Below are 19,081 nucleotides of genomic sequence, written 5' to 3'. Positions count from 1 at the left end.
GAAGTTTAGACATTTCATCCACGTGCAGGTCAGAGGGAAGGAAAGGCTGGAAGTAGGGATGCCAGCTAGAAGTTTATCCCAGAGGGTCAGGAGTGAACAATAAGGGCCCATCTGATGGTGATGGGCGGTGGAGGGGCAAGTAGAAGGGAAGGTATGGATGAGAGACCTGGGCAGGGAGACGCACTGGGTCTCAGTGAGTAATGAGCTGTGATCTGGGGAGAAGGGGGAAAATGCTCCTTGTGGGATGTAACCCCAGAAATAGTGTGTCCTCTGAGAGGTAGTGCTGCCTATTTGGGCTCCCCAGGCCAGAGGGCAGAATATCATGAAGAGAAGGGAGGACCTTGGTTGGCTACAGGGAGAATGTGAGGCTCTGCCCCGAGACTCCTTAGCTTTGGAAAACCGGCTGCCCCCAGCAGAATAGTTTCCATTCTGCGTAACTGGGGAGTGTGTGGGTCTGGCTAACCGCGAGGAGGGGCTGAGGAGCCAGCAGACAGATCAAGTTGCTGTGGCAGTGGCTTTTTAGCTAGGGCCTGGGGGCTCAGCTGGGAAGAGCTAACAAGCGTTCTCGCATCTGAGATTGTGTGCTTCTTGACTGAGTAGGCCAGAAGAGGTCTCCAGGGCCTCAGGGGCCAGGTTACCTGCAGAGGTTACCTGATGTCAGGTGTGAGGCCGACAGTATGGCAGAGGGTAGAGCTGAGGCTTTTGCTGGCAATGGGGACATGGCCAAGTTCCTTTGCTTTCTCAGGATCCAGTGGAAGAGTCCTCCCGGGTGAAGATGAGGCCTCAAGGGTACAATTGTCTTTGGAAAAAGACCCCTCTTTGTTTGATTGATGCTGGCCTTCTAGGGCCTCTCCTTCATCTGACTTCCCTGGTGTGAGTTGCAGAGCTCAGCCTGAGACATCTGGTGAATCCATCTCTTTTTCCTCCAGGCTGCTCAGGGACTTGGCCCATAACTGCTCAGCAAGTCATTTCTGGTTATAGAGTCATCAGTGACCACAGAAGCACGTTCTCCAGACAGAGCTCCGAGCCTGTGAAAGCTGGCTTTTGCTTGTCCCTGAAGTGGTAGCTTCCATTAAACAAAAAACAGAAAGCCAGACCTAAGCCACTGCAGACACTTAAGTCAAAGAGGACCCACTCTTCTGATGTCTTGTCATGAGGTACCCCAGCAACTTTCCCGTGTCTAATAGGGCAGCTCAGGCCTAGAGGAGACTGTACTTGTGGCTAGAGTTGTGGAGCGTCTATGAGCTCCAGTGGAAGGAGATGAGGAGCAGAGGGGGAGCCGCACTGTTGAGGCTGTGGGGTTTGGCAGCGCCAGACCTGGAGACCTGGAGTCCGGGGAGGTGATTGCTGCCATCCACCCCTTCTTATTCTCCAGCTCTCTGATGTGCAGGGGCTGGTTGGAGGGTTCACCCCGACTCCGTCATGGGGAGGGCTACCTCTCCCTCCAGCCAAGTTTCACGAACTCTGCCTGTGATTTCCCTTCTGCCTCAGAATACAGTTCTTCTCCCAGAACCTTTCACAGTTGACTCAGGCTCATCCCAGGCTGTCTGTCTTAAGTTGTCTTCTCCAAATCTGAGCTCTGAAGAGAGGGACAGGGGAGAGGCAGGCGAGGAGAGCAGTCTAGAGCTTCATCTCCCAGGTTGGCAGCACATCCAGGCTCAGCCTCCATGCTGTCCGTGGGGGCTGCAGAGAGACCTGGCCACCAGTGCATTCCACTTCCTCCCCTGCACTGCTCCCGCCAGTCCTGGGGCTGGGGCAGACTGGGTGTTTGGAGGGGCTGCTGTGCTTCCCATGTCGGACCTCTTAATTTTATCTCTTGGACCTTTGATCAAACTCTCTGACTTTTTGGTTTCCTTTTAACAGGATTGTAGTTTTGGGGGGAGTTGGGAGGAGCTGTGCTAAAACAACGAGATAAACAAACAGTGACGCAGAGGCGGCAGCAGCGTAGGCAGTGGGCTGGGCCGGCCGGCCTGCCTGCTGTCTGGGCGGGCTGGGTGGAGGAGGACTCCCGCCCTGCACACTGGCCAGCTGGCTTGTGTTAAAGCACTGGCTGAAAATAACTCTCATTGTCTGGGAGCTGCTACTGCAGCAGGGCTGGCTGTGGCTGCCAAAGGGGCCGAGGCAGCAGGAGCTGGTACCTCCCTCCTCCTTGGGCCCTTGCCCTTTGGAAGCAGTGCCTAGCTGGCCACAGCTGTGCCTGCTGCCCACCAGTAGAGACACGTGGAGGGCAGGCTGGGCCACTCCTAAAACTCTGTCTTTTGTGCCCAGTGTTGCCTGGTTCACCATTGGCTTGGGGACATAGTTGTTGGTTTGTGAGGGGGATCCTGGCAGGAACACAGGGCGGGAACACAGTGCTCCAGCTCCTCCTATGGCAGTCTCCTGGACTCCCAAACCTTGTGCCTCCTCACCACATTCCACCTCTGCCCATCTGTACAATGGGCTGTGATGCCTGAGAGGGCTTGGTGGCAGCTGTGGCTGGGGGCTCAGCAGCCAGTGGTGCCCAGGACAGCGCCTCCTTTCATCACTGGGGAAGCTGTAGATTCAGCTTCCCAGGACTCCTGACCCCCATGGGCTGAGGACGAGGGCTGGGGCCACCACACTTGAGAGAAGTGTTCAGCCATAGATGGTTTGGTGGGGAGGTGGTTCTGAGAGAGAAAACATTAAGAAAACCACCAGCTCACATTCTGCCTTTGCTCAGCATAAACAGGCCCTGCCTGCCTTCCCTAAAGCCTCCAGAATCCCCTTCGTAGGAAAGTTTCAGACATCTCTCTTGTCCTTCTCCTTCGCAGGAAAGTTTCAGACATCTATGCCATTTTTGTCCCTGTTCCTAAGATTTATCACGATTGACTGGGACCAACAGAAACAGTTGGGAACTTTTGGTGGTTCTTATTTCTGCTTGTTGGGTTTTCCCAAGGCCTGGCCCAAGGAGACTGACAGAGTCAGGGTTAGTCCCAGAGCAGGGCCTACAGCTTTGAAGGAAACTCCAGCCGCACCGGCATTTCCCTTCCCCTGCAATGGGAAGGAAACGAGGAGGGGCTAACCGGCTGGGGGTGCAGAGCAGGAAAGGGAAGGGAACCTCTGCGTCCAGAGCTGCCTCCCTCCTCCTCGGCTTTACTGGGGCTGACGGGGGTCTGGTGCGGAGTAAGGAGGCCTTGCTGGAAGGACCCTTGCTCCCACAGAACCCGGGGTGGGTCTTGGCCACTGAGCAGGGCACTCTGCCTGGCCTCAAACTGGCAGTAAACCAGAGCAGCCTTGCTAGAGAAGCATCAGGTCCACGCCTCACTACTTCTTCCCGTTACAGGTTTTTATTATTAGACTTCTTGCTGGTTCCCTCAGATTTAGGAATCAGTCCCAGGGTTGTTTTCAGTTGGAGCTCATCTTCCCCTTCTCCTCCCATCTCCCTGGGGTCTCCTCCTCCCTTCTCAATGATGGTGGTATTTAATTGCCTCCTAGTCTTAGAGGAAACCAGAGAGAGATCAAAGGAGGGGTAAAGGATTGTTCTGTCCTCGGAGTGTTGAGAAGCCGTGCTGGAGGAGGGACAGAGGCAGAGATGGAGAGACAGCCCAGAAGCAAGTGGTCCTTGGGTGTTACAACATGACACAGGACTTTGAGGAGGAAGGGCAAGGAACTGTGTTGAACACCCGCACTGTTCCAGACACATACAGACATAAAATGTTTATCATCTAATCCTCATAAAACCCTGGGAAGTAGTGAGATTATCTCTGTTTTATGGACAAGCTCACTGAGGTTCAGTGACTCTGAAGTGCTCCAAGTTGATCTTGGATTCTCTGACTCCGCATTCGGTGCCCTCTGCTCCAAGACAGCTGTGCCTCATTTCTGTTCAGCAAGAGTCTGAGGGTCTCACCAAGGACTTAGCCAGAACTTAGCCCAGCTTCTGCCTTTCTGAGAAACTGCAATTTCTGTGGAACCACTGAAGAAAAATGTCAAGGAAACAAATCTTTGACTGAGACCGGAACTGTGTCAGGATTGTTCCTTGGCAGTCCCCGGAACTCAGGAAGTTGTCCTTCCTCAGGACGTTGGAGCCTTGCTGGACTCACACACGTTATCAGGTGGAGGCAGAAGAAGGCCTGACACCCTTGTCTGGCAGGGAGGAGAACTTCCCTGGCCAGGCCCTGGTCCTGCCCCCTTGGTGGGTGGCTCCCACCCCGCAGTCAGTGATCCATTTCTTGTGAGAGTGCTGGAGGCTGGGGGAATTCCCCTGACCCACTTCCTTCCCCATCACACTTCGGCCCCAAAGAAGCAGAGAGGCTCGCATCACTGTCCAGAAAGTGCCACTCGAAGCTCTAGACTGAAGGATGTGGGCCTGTGGTCACAGCTGATTCCTGCTTCTGCCACCTGTTTCCGTCACCGGGGGCCCATCTCTCCTGGGCATCTAAAGTTTGGCCAGGCCCCTGATGTGCTTCTTCCATGCTCTCAGGCTAGGTTCCCAAAGGGGGTGACTTTACTCCGTCGGTGAAGTCCTAGGTGCACCAAACGTTTCCTCACCAGTTCACCTGTTGGGGAAGTGTGAGCCGCAGCAGCTGACACTGGGTGGCTGAGGGAGGAAGTTGGTGTAGACGGGATGTGATGTCTGCCACTGTAGCGACAGGCTCCCTCCTCCCCCTCCCCAGCGGCTTTCTTCCAGAGGAGACAACAGAAAACTATTTTCATGGCACAGACTTGGGAGAAACGAGCAGATGACAGTGAAGTCCTCAGGGTGTGCACAGAGCCAGAACCAGGCCTGAGGACTATTTCTGCTCTGGTCTCACTTGGCTTACCTGGCAGCATCCTGGCTCCAGTTAGACAGAAGACCTTGCTCTGGGCTTGCCTTTGACCTTTGGGTCCCTGTTTTGTTGTGGCCTCCTGCTCCTGTCCTGCTATCCACACAGACGTGCCGAGATTGGCCCTTAGCAGGATAGTTCCAGAAAAAACATTCAGGGTTGTATTTGCCCATCCAGCCATCTGTACTACGTCAGCGGTGGGGAGGATTTGGTTAGCCCCTCTTTCCTGTGGAAGTTCAGGCAGACTCATGGGGCAGCAGAAACCGTGGGGAGAGGTGTGATGCAGTGGTCTCTTCCCCTGCTTTTCTTCTCTCACCTGCCCCACTTCTGTGTTCCTGAATTCTTCCATTTCTAAACACTGACTAGAGATCCCAAGCCTACTTCCTTTTTTGAACCATAGTGATCCTGTTTCCAGCCAGGAGCTGGGTCCATAGCTCGGAACTGGAACATCTTAACCATAGGTTTGCCAGCAGTTTACTCTCCACTAGGTGCCTGTCACAGTATTAGACATTATTAGGGGTTGGAGACCATGTGAATAGACAAAGTCCTTCAGGGGCTAGAAGAGCGTACAGCTAGTTTATAGTGTGTGTATGTGTAGATAAATGCATAATAAATAGATATGCATAACAGAAATAAATGATGCTTAAGGATTTTCTTTCAGTTTCTTAGAAAATGGAGGGCCCACTCCCAGGATACTCCTACTTCTTCTGGAGTAATGCAGGGCCTGTGTGACTCCTCTGGACCCTGGGTGCACACAATTCATGTCCCCAGGATGAAGATGTCAAGGAGTGGGCAGAGGTAAACCCAGTGGCCATGCTTGGGTTGCCAGAGAGTTAGAGCTGAACTTGGAGCGGGAGGTAGAGGAGAGAAAGAGGAGAGGCAGGCCCTCCAGGTGGCCCACAGCGTATGGGGAGGAGGCTGGATTTGTGGGAGCCATGTGGCTTATCAGACAGCTGTGATACTCCAGGTGGGAGATCATATTAGATTCAGGGTTGGGGTGGAGGCAGGTACAGTGACCTGACTGCCTTTAGAGGCAGGGGCTGTGACTGCAACAGAGGCAACCAAACTGCATAGAGGAGAGACTTGGCTGGACTGGATAAAGGAGGGGAGAGAGGGCTGCTGGCCTGGGTAGGGCTAGTCCACGATTGCCTTGGGCTTCATTTACTTACTCACTCAGACTTTTATTCATTTATTCATTCAGCAAACACTGGTGAACAAAATAAGATGTCTCCTGATCTGTTCTTTTATATTCTAAATTAGAGTGTCTCCATAAGGGGTCTTACTGTGTCTTAATTAGTTGGAAAGTGTGTGTGTCATGAGTAATTTACTGCTAATAATTAAAGTACTGAAATTTTGTAAATTATTTCCTAAAAATATTTGAGTGATTGTGTTTATGCTAATGTCCTTCTCATTCACTTGCATCCTGATACGGGGAAAATGGGTAGCGTTGTAGTAGCATCTACACAGTCTGTGGGTGGCTCAGGATTCACCCACAGGCGTGCAAGGTGCGGGAAGGCTGCCCATCTCTCAGGCCATGGGGGAAAAGCAGATTGAAAGCTGCTGCTTTAGACTGGCAGCTTTAAACTTTTTTGACTTGTCCCATGTTAAGAAACACATTTTACAGCATGACCTATGTGTGTGTGTAATGTATATATATGAAATATAAAAGAAACAAAAGCTTCATGAAACGTTATATTTCCTACTTGCAATGAATTCTGGTATCTTCTATCCTATTCTACTTTAATCTGTTCATTTTCATTTAAAATAAAGTTTATCTTGACATACTAAATTGATTCCACAACCTATGGTTTGGAAAACATTGCTCAACCAAACTGAACTACATGTGAGGGGGAGGCAGGAGGACTGTTCCACGTCTCTGAGCCTTCCTTATGGTCCACAGCATGTCCACGTGAAGCCCCAGGATCCAGGAGGGGAAAGGTGTGTGTGATCTAGCTCTCCTCTCCTCAGGGTGGGGGCAGCTTTCAGCCCTGTTGACTCGAGTTCTCTCCTCAGAGCTCCATGAACCTGCCTCCTGACAAGGCCCGGCTCCTGCGGCAGTATGACAACGAGAAGAAATGGGATCTGATCTGTGACCAGGTATGGGGTTTGGGGCAGGGCTGGGAGTAGGGGTTGTGTTTTGGGCTAGACAAAGCAGCAGGGCCAAAGGCATTGACTGCAGCCCTAGGGCCACTTGGGGAACCCTGGCCTGGACTTGGCCTCAGTCTGTGCTCACTTCCTGTTCCAAGAGGACTCTCCTAACAGACAGGGCTGGTAGGCCAAGTTGCCCGCTAGCTCCTGCATAGAGCTGTCTTGATTTCTCCACAATGGGCAGTGGCCTGAAGGAGGTTTGTGTAGGTCTGGGGTGTGAGGGTCAGCTGTGGCGGAGTTTGGTAGTTTTCCCAGCAAAGACTGTTTCTGCCATTCACCAGCGTGAGGGCTGTGCCTGGCAGGGAATCCAGAGGACTGCTTAGCTCTCATTCTGCAAACAGCAGAGTTTTTCTCATTATTTACAAGCCTCTAGGAATGAGAAGCCCCAGTCCTCTGGTCTTCTGTTCCAAAATCTTGGAACATGATGATTGGGGGCTCTCCCTACATGAATAGTGTTTAAGAGCTGGAAGAGAATATACAGATTATTACTTAGCTCAGAATCAAGAACACCTACAGTCTGGCTCTTTCCCCTGCACACATTTGAAGATCACAAGTCATGAGTTTCTGAACTCAGACAGGGCTGTCTGCACTGCTAGGAGAGTCAGCTTTTACTTCCTTACCTCTTGGGGCCTAGGAAGCACCTGGCACAGAGTGTAGGTGGTGTGTTTACACAGCACTTTGTGATGGAGTTTTGTCACGAACATATTTATTATTTCTTTTCAAGCACTGAACAAAATCATAATAGCTAACATTTATTGAGTGCTTATTATGGACCAAGCACTTTACATATGCTGAAGTATCTCATTTAGTCCTCACAGAAGCCCTCTGAGGAAGGCCCTGTTATGTTGTATAGATGAAGATCCCAAGGCTTAGTATCTTGCCTGACACTGGTAGGTGATGGAGCCAGGGCTCAGGCAGTCGACTCCATCCGTCCTAACTGTTATGCTCTGTTGCCTCCCAAGTCGTGCTGCTTGACCTAAGGTAGACTTATGCTTCAGAGAGCCTGGCCCAGGTCCCCTCCTTTCCAGGGAAGGCCTGTTTCCTCATGTTCTGCATCAAGAGGAGTTGGTGAGCATGGTGAACACTTGCTTGGGGTTTGGAGAACAAACAACTTTGGTACTGAGTTTCTTTAATTGATAATCTCTCAGTCTTTTCTAGGTCACCTAATTTCGGCTCTTTCTCAAAACTTTCTTTTTTCCTTTCATTTTGTTTTTAGGTTCTGTTTCCTAACATTTTATTATTCTTCTGGACCCTTTCCACCTTCACCTTCACCCGCAACTCTTCAGATATCTCAGTTTTGAAGGCCCTTACAGGTCCAGAAGGCCTGAGAGTTTTCCCTAAGTTTCCCCTTGGGTCAGATGAGGAGGTTGGCCCCAAATGGGGAGGGGATGGTCCCGTACCCTGTGTAGAAGGGAGTCAGGGGATGACCTTGCTGAAAGCAGGCTTCAGCACTGAGGTTGCTCTGAATTGTTGGGGCCTGGGCAAGGAGCAGGAAGTGTGTTTGCCGCTCTGAGCTGTGTTAACGCTGCAAAACCAGTCTAGTCCTAACTTCAGGGTTCAGGGCTGAGAAAGGTAGATTCTGTAAGGCCTAGCTCCCTTCCCCTTGGCCTTCCTAACCCCCGTCCATCAGTTGTCCAGGCAGTGAACAACATTTCCCACTTGTGTCTTTATTTTGGGTGCTGTTCACAGCTGTGTAATCTCTGCATCGTCTTAGCAAGCAGCAGGCTCTTAAAATAATTTTTGACACAGAAAAATCTTACAGGCTCAGGGAGCATTAATTGGAGGAGGCTGAAGATGGCAACAGATGGGAAGCACCTGAAAATAAGTCAAGGAAGGGAACCTACAGTTTGGGCAGTGTTAAGGGCCAGGTGACAACTTTAGGAGGCTGGTTCTCCTCACTTCGACCACCAAGGGTGCTCTACTTCCTTAGCACTCTCCTCAGGACTCTGGGCGTCTGTGTGCCCACACGCGTGTTTCCCTTGCAGGAACGATTCCAGGTGAAGAATCCTCCCCACACTTATATCCAGAAACTCCAGAGCTTCTTGGACCCCAGCGTAACTCGGAAGGTGAAGTGAGGCATGGAGGCCCCATCTTGCTACCCTTTATAGTCCCGTGGGATTTGGGGCAAACCCTTTGACTTGGGGTGGGACTTCTGCTTCTGAGCAATAGGAGTTGGATTCCTGGGTTCCGAGGCCCTGGGCCTAGAGTGGCTGGTTAATAATAGAGGGAAGGTCTACACCTACCCTCTCGTGTTGCTTCCCTTTCCCTTACGACCTCTTTCGTTCATACTGTAAAATGGGATGGGGGGTGGGTGATCTCCATCAGTGACAGAAAATTCTGTGTTTACAGAAGTTCAGGAGGAGAGTGCAGGAGTCAACCAAAGTGCTGAGGGAGCTGGAGATCTCACTTCGTACCAACCACATTGGGTGAGTCAGATTTGGCCATCAGAGCCTCTTCACCTGGCCACTCAGGATCCGGTGTCCTCTGAGGTTGGTTTGCCTGTTTATCTCTCTGCCAGGAGGCAGAATTGCCCCTTAAATGGCTTTGCTTCCTCAGAGCTTCAGACTGTTCCTTTTCTGGCTTTTCTTCCCCTCAGCTCTGCCAGCTGCTGACTGGATGCTGCTGGCAAGCTTGGGGCCTCTCCTGGGGTCCTCGGCCTGTGGCTTTGAATGGAAGACATTCCCACAGCAGCTGGGACTGGCGTCTGCCTGAGACCTGGGGCTGGGCCAAGGAGGCCCAGAAAAGGCTGGGGATGGGGGCGCATATTGCATTGAATAGCTGAGACCTAGTTCCTGGGCTTTTTGCTACCCAGAAGATTATTTGCTTGATTATAAGACAATCTTAGGGGGCCAGCCCAGTGGTGCAGTGGTTAAGTTCACACGTTCCACTTCTCGGCAGCCTGGGGTTTGCCGGTTCAGATCCCGGGTGTGGACATGGCACCGCTTGGCAAAAGCCATGCTGTGGTAGGCGTCCCTCATATAAAGTAGAGGAAGATGGGCATGGATATTAGCTCAGGGCCAGTCTCCCTCAGCAAAAAGAGGAGGATTGGCAGTAGTTAGCTCAGGGCTAATCTTCCTCAAAAAAAAAAAAAAGATAATCTTAGTTCATGAGCCGAAACAGCTTTCTGAAAGGAAAACTCTAAGGCAATGGGGCCAGGAGTTGAATGTCTTCTGTGTTCATGGACCCTGGTACTACCAGCCCATTGACAAGGCCCCTAGGAACTGTATGCGTTTTTTTTATTTCCAGTCTGTGAGTGGGGAATGAGGACTTGCTGAACAGGCAGAGAGCTAATGCATGAGGTGAAGTGAAAGATGACAATGTTCTCAGTTTTATAGAATTGTAACCAGCCAGAGAATGTGTAGTGAAAGTGAGAGAGAGAGAGAGAGAGAGAGAGAGAGAGAGAGAGAGTGTGTGTGTGTGTGTGTACACAAAGAACAGTGAGAAACACCTGATGCAGTCCTGTAGGCAGGGCTGCAGTCCTGGCAGAGGGGCCTGGCCTGAATGTTGAGAGCTTCCATGAGTGAGAAATCAGGCCTGGGTGGGGGTGGGGGTCGCTGGGCAGGTGCCAGCCCTTGGGTCCTGGGCTTCCTGAGAGCAGGGGTGGAAAGAGCCAAATGACATCATCTGCCTTCCCCCCTGTCCGGGGCAGCCGCCCACTTGTCCACCCCCGGGCTGAGCCTGCCCAGGGTTCTTATACCTGTATGTAGCCAGCTGTGGCAGCAGCCGTCACAGGGGAAATGGCACAGGAGAGAACAGGAAAGGGACAGTTGCTGGCTTCAGTAGCTGTACTTTTTAGCCAGAGTTGGCTCCCACACCTCATCTGTGAACCAGCCATTGAAAGCTGACCCACTAGGAAATGTGCAACTAAGCCTCCACCTTTATTTGGTGAATCCTCACAGAAGGAAAGATTGGCAGGGCCTCCTCAGTGACCCTGTGTGGGAGGAGGGCAAGAGTGACCCAGATGACAGCTCCAGACACCACCTACCAGCTTGCAATCCTCCACAGGGCCTTCCCTCCCTCTTTCCCTCTCTCTCAGGCCCTCTTGTCTTCCTTATTAAGTTTTGCTGCATGAGGAAGGGTGCCACAGAGCAGTGTGTGACGGTCCCCTCTGTCTGCCCCTTGTACCTGGTGCCTGCCCCTCTGGCCACTGGCCAGGAGCTGGGCCCGGAGCAGCATGGTTCCCAGGCCCAGGGCCTCTTGGCAGTTGGCACACAAATTAGAGGTCTGGACCTGGTCCTTGGTTCCCAGGGAACAGCTTAGTGTCTGGCATTTTAGGAGCTCCTGTCGTCTGAACTGTGGCTTCTCTGGGTAGAGTTCGGTGGAAGGACCAGGATCCTTCCTGGATTTCTGAGCAGCAAGAGTTTGTCGGGCTGTCAGGCTGGGGTGTGGGTACTCCAGGGCGGTAGGAGCCCAGGGCAAAGTGGGGGGAGGAGGATCCTGCCTGGCCAAGGCCTGATTGGCCCCAGGGCCTGCAGAAGCTGGGTGTGCAGGGGCAGCCCAACGGCATCTCAAGCCCTGGAGCAGCACTCTGGGAAGCGAGATTCCAGAGCTTCTCCAGCTCCTCCTCTCCCTGATTTGTATTGGTTTCTCCGAGTTGCCTAAGTGCCCTTTAACCTCTCCTCAAAGTGTCAAGATCCCTAAAATAGCAGTGTAGACTCAGACAGGAAATGAGAAGGGGGTGGGGAGCTGGAGCGCAGACAGACAGGAAACGGGAGGCCTGTCGGCCCCCAGAGAGGAAGCTAACTTCAGGCAGCTCTGGTGTCAGTCAGCCCCAGCCAGAGCTTGCTGCCAGATCGCAGCCGGCCTGGTGTTCCGGCCCAGCCTCTCTCTGTAGCCCAGGGTGTGGCCGGCAAACATGGCGCTGCTGTTCCAGATGTGGGGGCGAAGTAGCCCTGCAGGGCTGTTTGGCGCAGCTGGCCTATCAAGACCCCTAGACGTTCTGAGGGAGCAGAGCACTCAGGAGAGTCAGGGTTTCTTCCTGAGAGATTTATGTCTCTGTGTCCTGGGGAATGAACCTGTCCTTTAACAGTCCTCCTGGGACTCGCTCCTGACTTTCCTTGCAGGGATATCTCAGCCCAAGAGGCCTGAAGGCAGAAGAGTGGAAATGCCCTGGCCCCTTGTCTTTAGGGTGCCTGCTGTCTACCTTCCTGCCTCTCTGGCTGAAGGGGCCTGAGTCCTCAGTCTGGCTCTGAGTGGTCATAGCCATACTGGAGTTACTTGAATTCCTGACTGCTCCCCCCTCCTTTTCCTGTTCTGAAAAACTCACCCTGACCAAACACAGAACTCCACGTGTCCCTCTTTACTCACTATGTCCCCAAATACCCTTCTTTCAACTTGGTGGAGAGCCCTTTGGCCCAACATGCCCCTGTTCCAGAGCTCTCTGACCCCTCCTGCGTGTCTTTTGACTGAGACTTTGGTCAGATTTGGGACCTGCTGGCCTCTGTCAGGCATAGTTTTGCACAAGGGCCTCGGTAAATGTTCTTGGTAATCCCCCAATTCTTCCATCAAACATTGCGCAAGGATGTGTAAGTAAGCCCAGCCTTGTGCTAGACACCAAGGAAACAGAAAATGATTGAGCCACGGTCTTGGTCCTTTAGGAGGAGGCTTCTGAAAGCTTGTTTGGCTGACGTGGTATTGGAAAGCCTGTACCTTTCCCCATCCCTGACTCCCTGCCTAGGGGAGATCCAGGCCAGTGATGTGATTATGGATGGGTCTGCCATAGGTTTTGATCTTCAGAATTTTCCCAGCCTGGTTCGGGAGGATCCAGAAGAGGGTATTGTTGGGTCAGAGGCCACTCACCTTCTTCCCCCTTGACCCACTTAGCAGACCCCTCCACTATGTTTCTTTTATCCGCAGGTGGGTACGGGAGTTTCTGAATGATGAAAACAAAGGCCTGGATGTGCTGGTGGATTACCTGTCCTTTGCCCAATGTTCTGTCATGTGAGTACCACCCAGCGGCTAGGGTTGGGGACCAGTGAGGGAAGACACAGTCCCATTCTGATTTCATGAGAAAAGGGTGAGATTGCAATCGAGAAGATGGGAATGGGAATCCCAGGCCAGGAGGGAGGAGCCCAGGCAGCCAAGGGAATGTCTGGGGTCAGTGAGGAATACCAGGTGGCTGGAGCAGAAGGTACATTTTGGGGAGCAGGAGGAGAGAGATGTGGAAAGGGAGCTCAGAATCAGAACCCAAAGGATCCAGGCTCCCAGCTGGGAGCATTCCAAGGAAACGTCCTGGCTCCTGGGAGAGATGCCTGGTGGGAGTCATTTGCCTTGGGAGAGTTGAGTCTTCAAGAAGTTCCTGTGGGTCTCCAGAAATGAAAGGGTTACTCCAGGTCATTGCTGAAGAGCCCCAGGAGCAGTGAGCTTGGCCTTTGACCCAGACTGAAAATGGAGCATTTTGGAGACTTTGTCAAGCAGGCTTGGAGGCAGCCAGATGAGAAGGCAGGAAGGAACGAAGGCTTTAATATGACAAGCAGGCTGTGGGTCTCAGTTCTGTTCTTTACTCCTTTGTGACCTCAGGCAAGTTTGCATCCTCTTATATAAAAAGGGATGTGTATTCCAGGGCTGTTGTAAGGATTAGATGATAATATGTGTAAAGTACTTGGTAGTGTTTGGAACGTACTAAGTCTACACTGTGGTAGCCACTTTATTGTTAATATTATTCGAGGTGGTGTGCCCTACCATAATTACCTGACTCTATGGAAAGAAGGAGTATAGATCATTCACAGGATGACCAAGGCACTCAGACTTATACCTAAGACTTAAGTCAGCCCTAGGGTGACCAGTTGTCCTGTTTTGCCCATGAATTTCCCCAATGAATTTCCCCAGTTTTAGCACTGAAAGTCCCGAGTCCTGGGGAACTCCCCAGTCTCAGGACTCAGCCCTAGCCTCAACTTTCACTTTTCTTGCTACTGTCCTTGCCCCATTGGATGTTCTCCTTTGTCCAGCAGGTTTTCAGTCTCATCTCCTTAGGGGTGCAAACTAACACCTCTCCTAGGTTTGGCCTCTCTGTCACCTTTCCCAGGTCCCTTCCTGTTAAAACCAAGAGTAGCCCACTCCCCATGTGCGTCCCTGTAGACGTCGTGCCTTGTGATCCTCCTATCCCTTTAAAAACAACTCTTTTTATAGAAAGAAATGAAAAACATTTGCTGAAGTGATTTTTTAAAAATTCAGAGCTTTTATAGTAAAAAGATGTATTTCTTTTTTCCAAATAAGCCTATCTCATTTGAAAAGCAAACAAATCCCAGCTGCTCTAAACCAAAATACGCTGGAACCTTAGTATTGTAGTGTCCACGGCAGTGCCTTTGACTCTGTTTTGAAAAGAAAGACTCGAGCAGGGGGTGGAGAAGAGAGAGTGTGTGTTTTGGGGAAGGGTTGAGAGAAAAAGGGTGAAGCCAAATGGAGTTTGCGTGAAGGTATCTATTTGTAAACTGCATGTACCAGTGCTAGGGGTACTGATGGAAGGAAGCCACTGGCAAGCTGTTTCCCTGTTAGCGAGGCTCCTCTGGTGTATACTTGAGAGCCCCATTAAACATCTGATCCTCAGGACTCTGAAGCCTGCTCCTGCTTCCTTTGGAACATTCAGGCATCTGCAGATAATCGCTTCCTATTTCAGAAAGACTCGGCCTCTGTGCCTTTGACCCCGGGGCTCTGCATGTCTGAGCAGAAGCCTCCTTGTGGGAAAGAGCCTGTGGGAGATGCTTGCCCAGTCCTTAGTGACCTACGGGGGGAAGTGGACAGGAAAGAGGAATGGGGCTTGTTTCTCAGAGCGGGTATATCCCGATGTAGGGATATGTAAAAGAGAAGGCCCCGTGGGTTTGTGATCTTGAGCTGTCCTCCTTACCCTGGCCACACTCACAGACTGCTGATGTAGGAGATATCTGGTCCCAGAAGCAGGAAGTGACAAACAGAGAAACCATCCCAACTCCTAAGGTGTTGGGACCCCTAAGGACTCCTGGGACTCTTAGGGATGAAGGAACCCATTCTACACTGTTGACTTGTGATTTCTTCCCCCAGGGAAGCTGAAGCCCAAGGAACCTCTATACCACAAAAACCTAGAAGCCTCAAATAGAACCACAGAAAACCCAGTCTGTGGTGGGGCCGTGGTGCTCCTCCTGAGCATAGGGGACTGTCCCTCTCTGAGTTTGCTAGGATACCCATTCTCTTCCATTTAGACCTGCCCTCATGAGCCCAACCCAGAACTAGCAAGACCTGCAGTTGGCCTGTTCCCGACTACCCTCCCACGGGGCAGATTCTCCATGGGGAGCCACAGCTGCTCTGAGCTGTCCCATCTAAGGCTGAGAGTGCAGCCTCTCAGCTACGCAGGCTAAGACTACCAGCTCCTCACGTCCCTTTGGGCCCATGGGGAGGTCATTCCTCCTGGAATCGGCTGGCCAGTGGGAGCAGCAGCTGGCCTCCATCAGCATTCCTATCTTCTCCGATCCCCCTTCTCGTTGCTGCCTGTGCCTGCTCTGCCCTTGTCCTTTGTCAGTAGCTGTCCCGACCAGGGTTAGGTCTCTGCTGCCCAGTTCTGCTTTCTCTTCTTGCTGCCCTTGCTTCTTGTCCTCGAGGTCTAAAGGGCAAGGGGTGAGCTCGCCAGGGGGCTTGGCACTGAATTTCTCCTGTGTGTGCGCTTGTGTGTCCTTTCCTGCTCCAGGTTTGACTTTGAGGGTCTAGAGAGTGGTGACGATGGTGCATTCGACAAGCTCCGGTCCTGGAGCAGGTCCATTGAGGACCTGCAGCCACCCAGCGCCCTGTCAGCCCCCTTCACCAACAGCCTCGCTCGCTCCGCGCGCCAGTCTGTGCTCCGGTATGTGCTCGCGCTCTGCCCGCTGCCTCCCACCCTAGCCCCAGTCCAAGTCTTGGGTAACAGCGCTGAGTGCTCATGCTCCTCCCTCCACTCTTGCTTCCAGGCTCAGCTCTCTTGCCCTCTGCCTGCCAGTCTGTCTCTGGTCTGTCCTCTCTGTCTCCTTGACTCTGCCCAGCGATCTGTCCTGGGTAAGTACATCACCCTCAGCTGTGCCCACCCCATCTGGGGTTCCAGCTCTCCCCTCTCCTCACCCCCTCTCTGGAGGCCCCTCCATTCTTATTCTCACTCTGCTATTCCTCCCAGCCTCTCGGACAGGGCTTGTCCTCCCCCAGCTCTTTGGTCTTCACCAGGTGGTCCAGCTCCTGCCCTCATATCTGTGTCCCTCTGGCTCTACACTCTGCCCCATCAGCTGCCCGGAACCAGCTCCCACACAGCCTGCCTGCTGCTCACCTTCCCTTCACGTCTTCCTTTAGGCCTTTCTCTTCAAGGCCGCAATGTGTTCATTTGTCTGCAGTGTCTTAAGAGCTATCCTGCCCAGAGGCAGGTAGTTGGACCGGATGACTTCTCAGAGCCCCTCCTACCCTGGGAGGCTTTCCTCTGGGTCCTGTGGCCCTTCCTGTGGTCTCATCTCTCATGGCCATGCTTTTCTCCTGGTTTCCTGTGGATTTTGTCCCCCTGACACTGCTCCTCATCCTAATCATGCATGAGCAGACACCATTTGTGTTTTCTCCTTCTTTCATGAAACATCACTGAGGGGTGCAAACCAAATGTAGCCCCTGGTACTCGTAAAGCCTTTGGGATCTGCTCTGCCTTTTCTGGGACATAGAAGTAGGATAGGAGCCAACATGCTCCTGACCTCGGGAATGTGTGGAAGATGGCAGCACCTGGAAGGAGAAGGAGCGAAGGCCTAAAGGAATATCTCCCTGGACTTGTCTCAAGGATTAGAAAGGCCTACACACCTACTGTTGTATTTTGGAGGATCTCTGGGCTGAGGATGGTTTGGGCACTGATTATAAACTGTAATCCCGTAGTTACTGACAAAGACCTGTTCCATGGAGGTGAAACAGCTGAGCGCCCTGCCTCCTGCACCCTGTCTCTCTGGGCTGGTGGCACAAGGTCCATTTTCCCACTGTTCTGCTGCTGATGAGGGGCATCCTGCTGTCTGGGTGATGGTGAGTCCTCCTGGAACCTTCACCAGCAGCCCATTCTCCCCCAGGTATAGCACCCTCCCTGGGCGCAGGGCCCTGAAGAACTCCCGCCTGGTGAGCCAGAAGGATGATGTCCACGTTTGTATCCTTTGTCTCAGAGCCATCATGAACTATCAGGTAAGGGGGCAGCACTAGCCGTGGATGCTCTGCCTCTTCTGCCTCATCTGCCAAACCAGGAGAGCTAGGAGGGCACCAGCTTGTAGAAGACAAGTGTGCTGGTGGGCCTGCAGTCGAGGAGATTGGGCTGGGATCTGCCTTCCTCACCAGCAAGGTCTCCCCTCCTTCTGTCCTTTCCCTTGCTACAGTATGGATTCAATCTGGTCATGTCCCACCCCCACGCTGTCAATGAGATTGCGCTCAGTCTCAACAACAAGAATCCAAGGTGAGTCCCTTCCCTCCCCTTTCCTCCCTGCTCTGCCCTGGGCTCTGGAGATCTGGGCTCCACTGGTCCTTGATAAGAAGTCCTGCCTGGCCTTGGGGTCCTGTGGCCTATGTCAGGGCCTCAGTTTGGCTCCCTCACTTCTGCTGGAGGAGAAGGAGTGTCCCTTGCTTGCCTCTGGTCTGCACAGCTTGGTGAGAGAGCAGGCCTTCCTGCCCCTGCCTCTTTCCCAAGCCCACCCTCTCCCCCTTACTGCCGAGGCTGTCTCCACTCTCTGAAAGGAGTCACCCAGTAGTTGAAGTGAGCTGTGATGGCCAGGGTGGGGAGCTAGGGTGTTGATTTTCCCTCTTCACCCCTTAGGACGAAAGCCCTTGTCTTGGAGCTCCTGGCAGCTGTGTGTTTGGTGCGGGGTGGTCACGAAATCATTCTTGCTGCCTTTGACAATTTCAAAGAGGTCAGTCTCCTGCGTTCATGTGTGTGTGTGTATTTGGTGGGGAGGAGGTGGGAGCCAGGTAGGTGAGCACCTTTCCTGCCATTTCATACATGCCAGTGATTTGAACATCCCAGTGCCTTAGCTAAGTAGCCTGCCGCCCTGCCTTTTTTTTAAACCAAAACCAGAACTTCAGTCTTACCAGATCTTGTGCCAGGAAAGCTCCTGACTGGCCAAATCAGGATGCCCTCAGATAGTTGAGGGCTATAGTCCAGGGGTCCTAACCTGGCCAGGCATCAGAGTACCTGAAGAGCTTGTTAACCATGCAGACCCCTGGGAGGCCTAGGTGTTTATTTTTACCAGGCTCCCCAGGTGGTTCTGAGGCAGTGAACCCACTGGTAGAACTCAAGGCAGATGTGTTTGCAGTGAGAGGAGAAGGCAAACAAGGATCCTCCTGGGTTGTTGGCTGTTATTGGTGAGGGGATAGGGAGCTCCTACTTGGAATTTCCCCAGCCTCTGGGCTTACCTCTGAAACCCCCATCTGCTTGAACATAGGATTCCTCGACATCCAGCCACAGCTGCTGGTTCCACCCCTTCCCCCTCTTTGGACCTCTTCCCTAGCATCTATTGTTCGAGCCAGGAAATGGCTTTTCCTCCTTGAAGCCAGAGGCTCAGAGGGGTCTCTGGATCCCCCTCAGCACAGGATCTTTCCTGCACTTTGGCCTCTCTCCTGCATCCCTACTAGGACCTCAGCCTCCCTCCTGAGCCATGGCCTCCAACCTTCCTCCGGCCTTCCTTCAATAACTTGGCAACACCAGACGCCTGTCTTTCTTCTTGGCCTACCCTCAGAAGCACCTAAAGCCCAGACTAAGAGCACAGGCTTTATTGAGCTCCCTTAGCAAGTTGGTGGAGGACCAGGGACCCAGGGCACATGTCAGATCCCAGGCTTTCCTCTGTCATGTCCCAAATGGGCCATTGCATAGATAGAGTTGCTGTTAAACCTGGTCTGAACCAGTCCCTTTGCTATGATGTTCCTGGGAGCCAGGGCTCAGGGGCTCGGGTTCTGCATCAGACAGATCTTTTCACTGAGAAAATTTGCATGTTTAGGTATGCAAGGAGCTGCACCGCTTTGAGAAGTTGATGGAGTATTTCCGGAATGAGGACAGCAACATCGACTTCATGGTGAGGAGCTGGGCCTGGGTCAGGCACATGCCCAGTAGGGCCACATGCGCCTTGAGAACAGGGGCCAGGCTGACAGTGTATTTTGATATTCTGTGTAGAACCTAGAATGATTCTCTCTACTGAGAAAATGCTCCTTGTCCATTT

General features: G+C 52.4%; 1 protein-coding gene across 8 annotated transcripts in view; it reads left to right on the top strand.

Annotated features, from left to right (window-relative positions):
* FMNL3 (formin like 3) overlaps nucleotides 1–19,081 on the top strand; it is a 52,474-nt gene that overhangs the window by 23,614 nt on the left and 9,779 nt on the right. For 4 of the 8 annotated variants that reach the window (XM_070495162.1, XM_014862905.3, XM_014862904.3 and 1 more), the window contains exons 2-10: nucleotides 6,795–6,878; nucleotides 8,915–8,995; nucleotides 9,279–9,355; nucleotides 12,786–12,869; nucleotides 15,586–15,738; nucleotides 16,955–17,063; nucleotides 17,252–17,328; nucleotides 17,686–17,779; nucleotides 18,863–18,937. In XM_070495162.1, coding sequence (XP_070351263.1) covers nucleotides 6,795–6,878; nucleotides 8,915–8,995; nucleotides 9,279–9,355; nucleotides 12,786–12,869; nucleotides 15,586–15,738; nucleotides 16,955–17,063; nucleotides 17,252–17,328; nucleotides 17,686–17,779; nucleotides 18,863–18,937 — 834 coding nt within the window. The remainder of the gene's footprint in view (nucleotides 1–6,794; nucleotides 6,879–8,914; nucleotides 8,996–9,278; nucleotides 9,356–12,785; nucleotides 12,870–15,585; nucleotides 15,739–16,954; nucleotides 17,064–17,251; nucleotides 17,329–17,685; nucleotides 17,780–18,862; nucleotides 18,938–19,081) is intronic. The other 4 variants (XM_014862909.3, XM_070495163.1, XM_014862907.3 and 1 more) reach the window with 1 other exon arrangement.

Source organism: Equus asinus, chromosome 22 (genome assembly GCF_041296235.1).
Source record: "Equus asinus isolate D_3611 breed Donkey chromosome 22, EquAss-T2T_v2, whole genome shotgun sequence".
NCBI classification, from domain to species: domain Eukaryota; kingdom Metazoa; phylum Chordata; class Mammalia; order Perissodactyla; family Equidae; genus Equus; species Equus asinus.
Note: the sequence above shows the minus strand (reverse complement) of the source record. Positions and strands in the feature narration are given on the sequence as shown.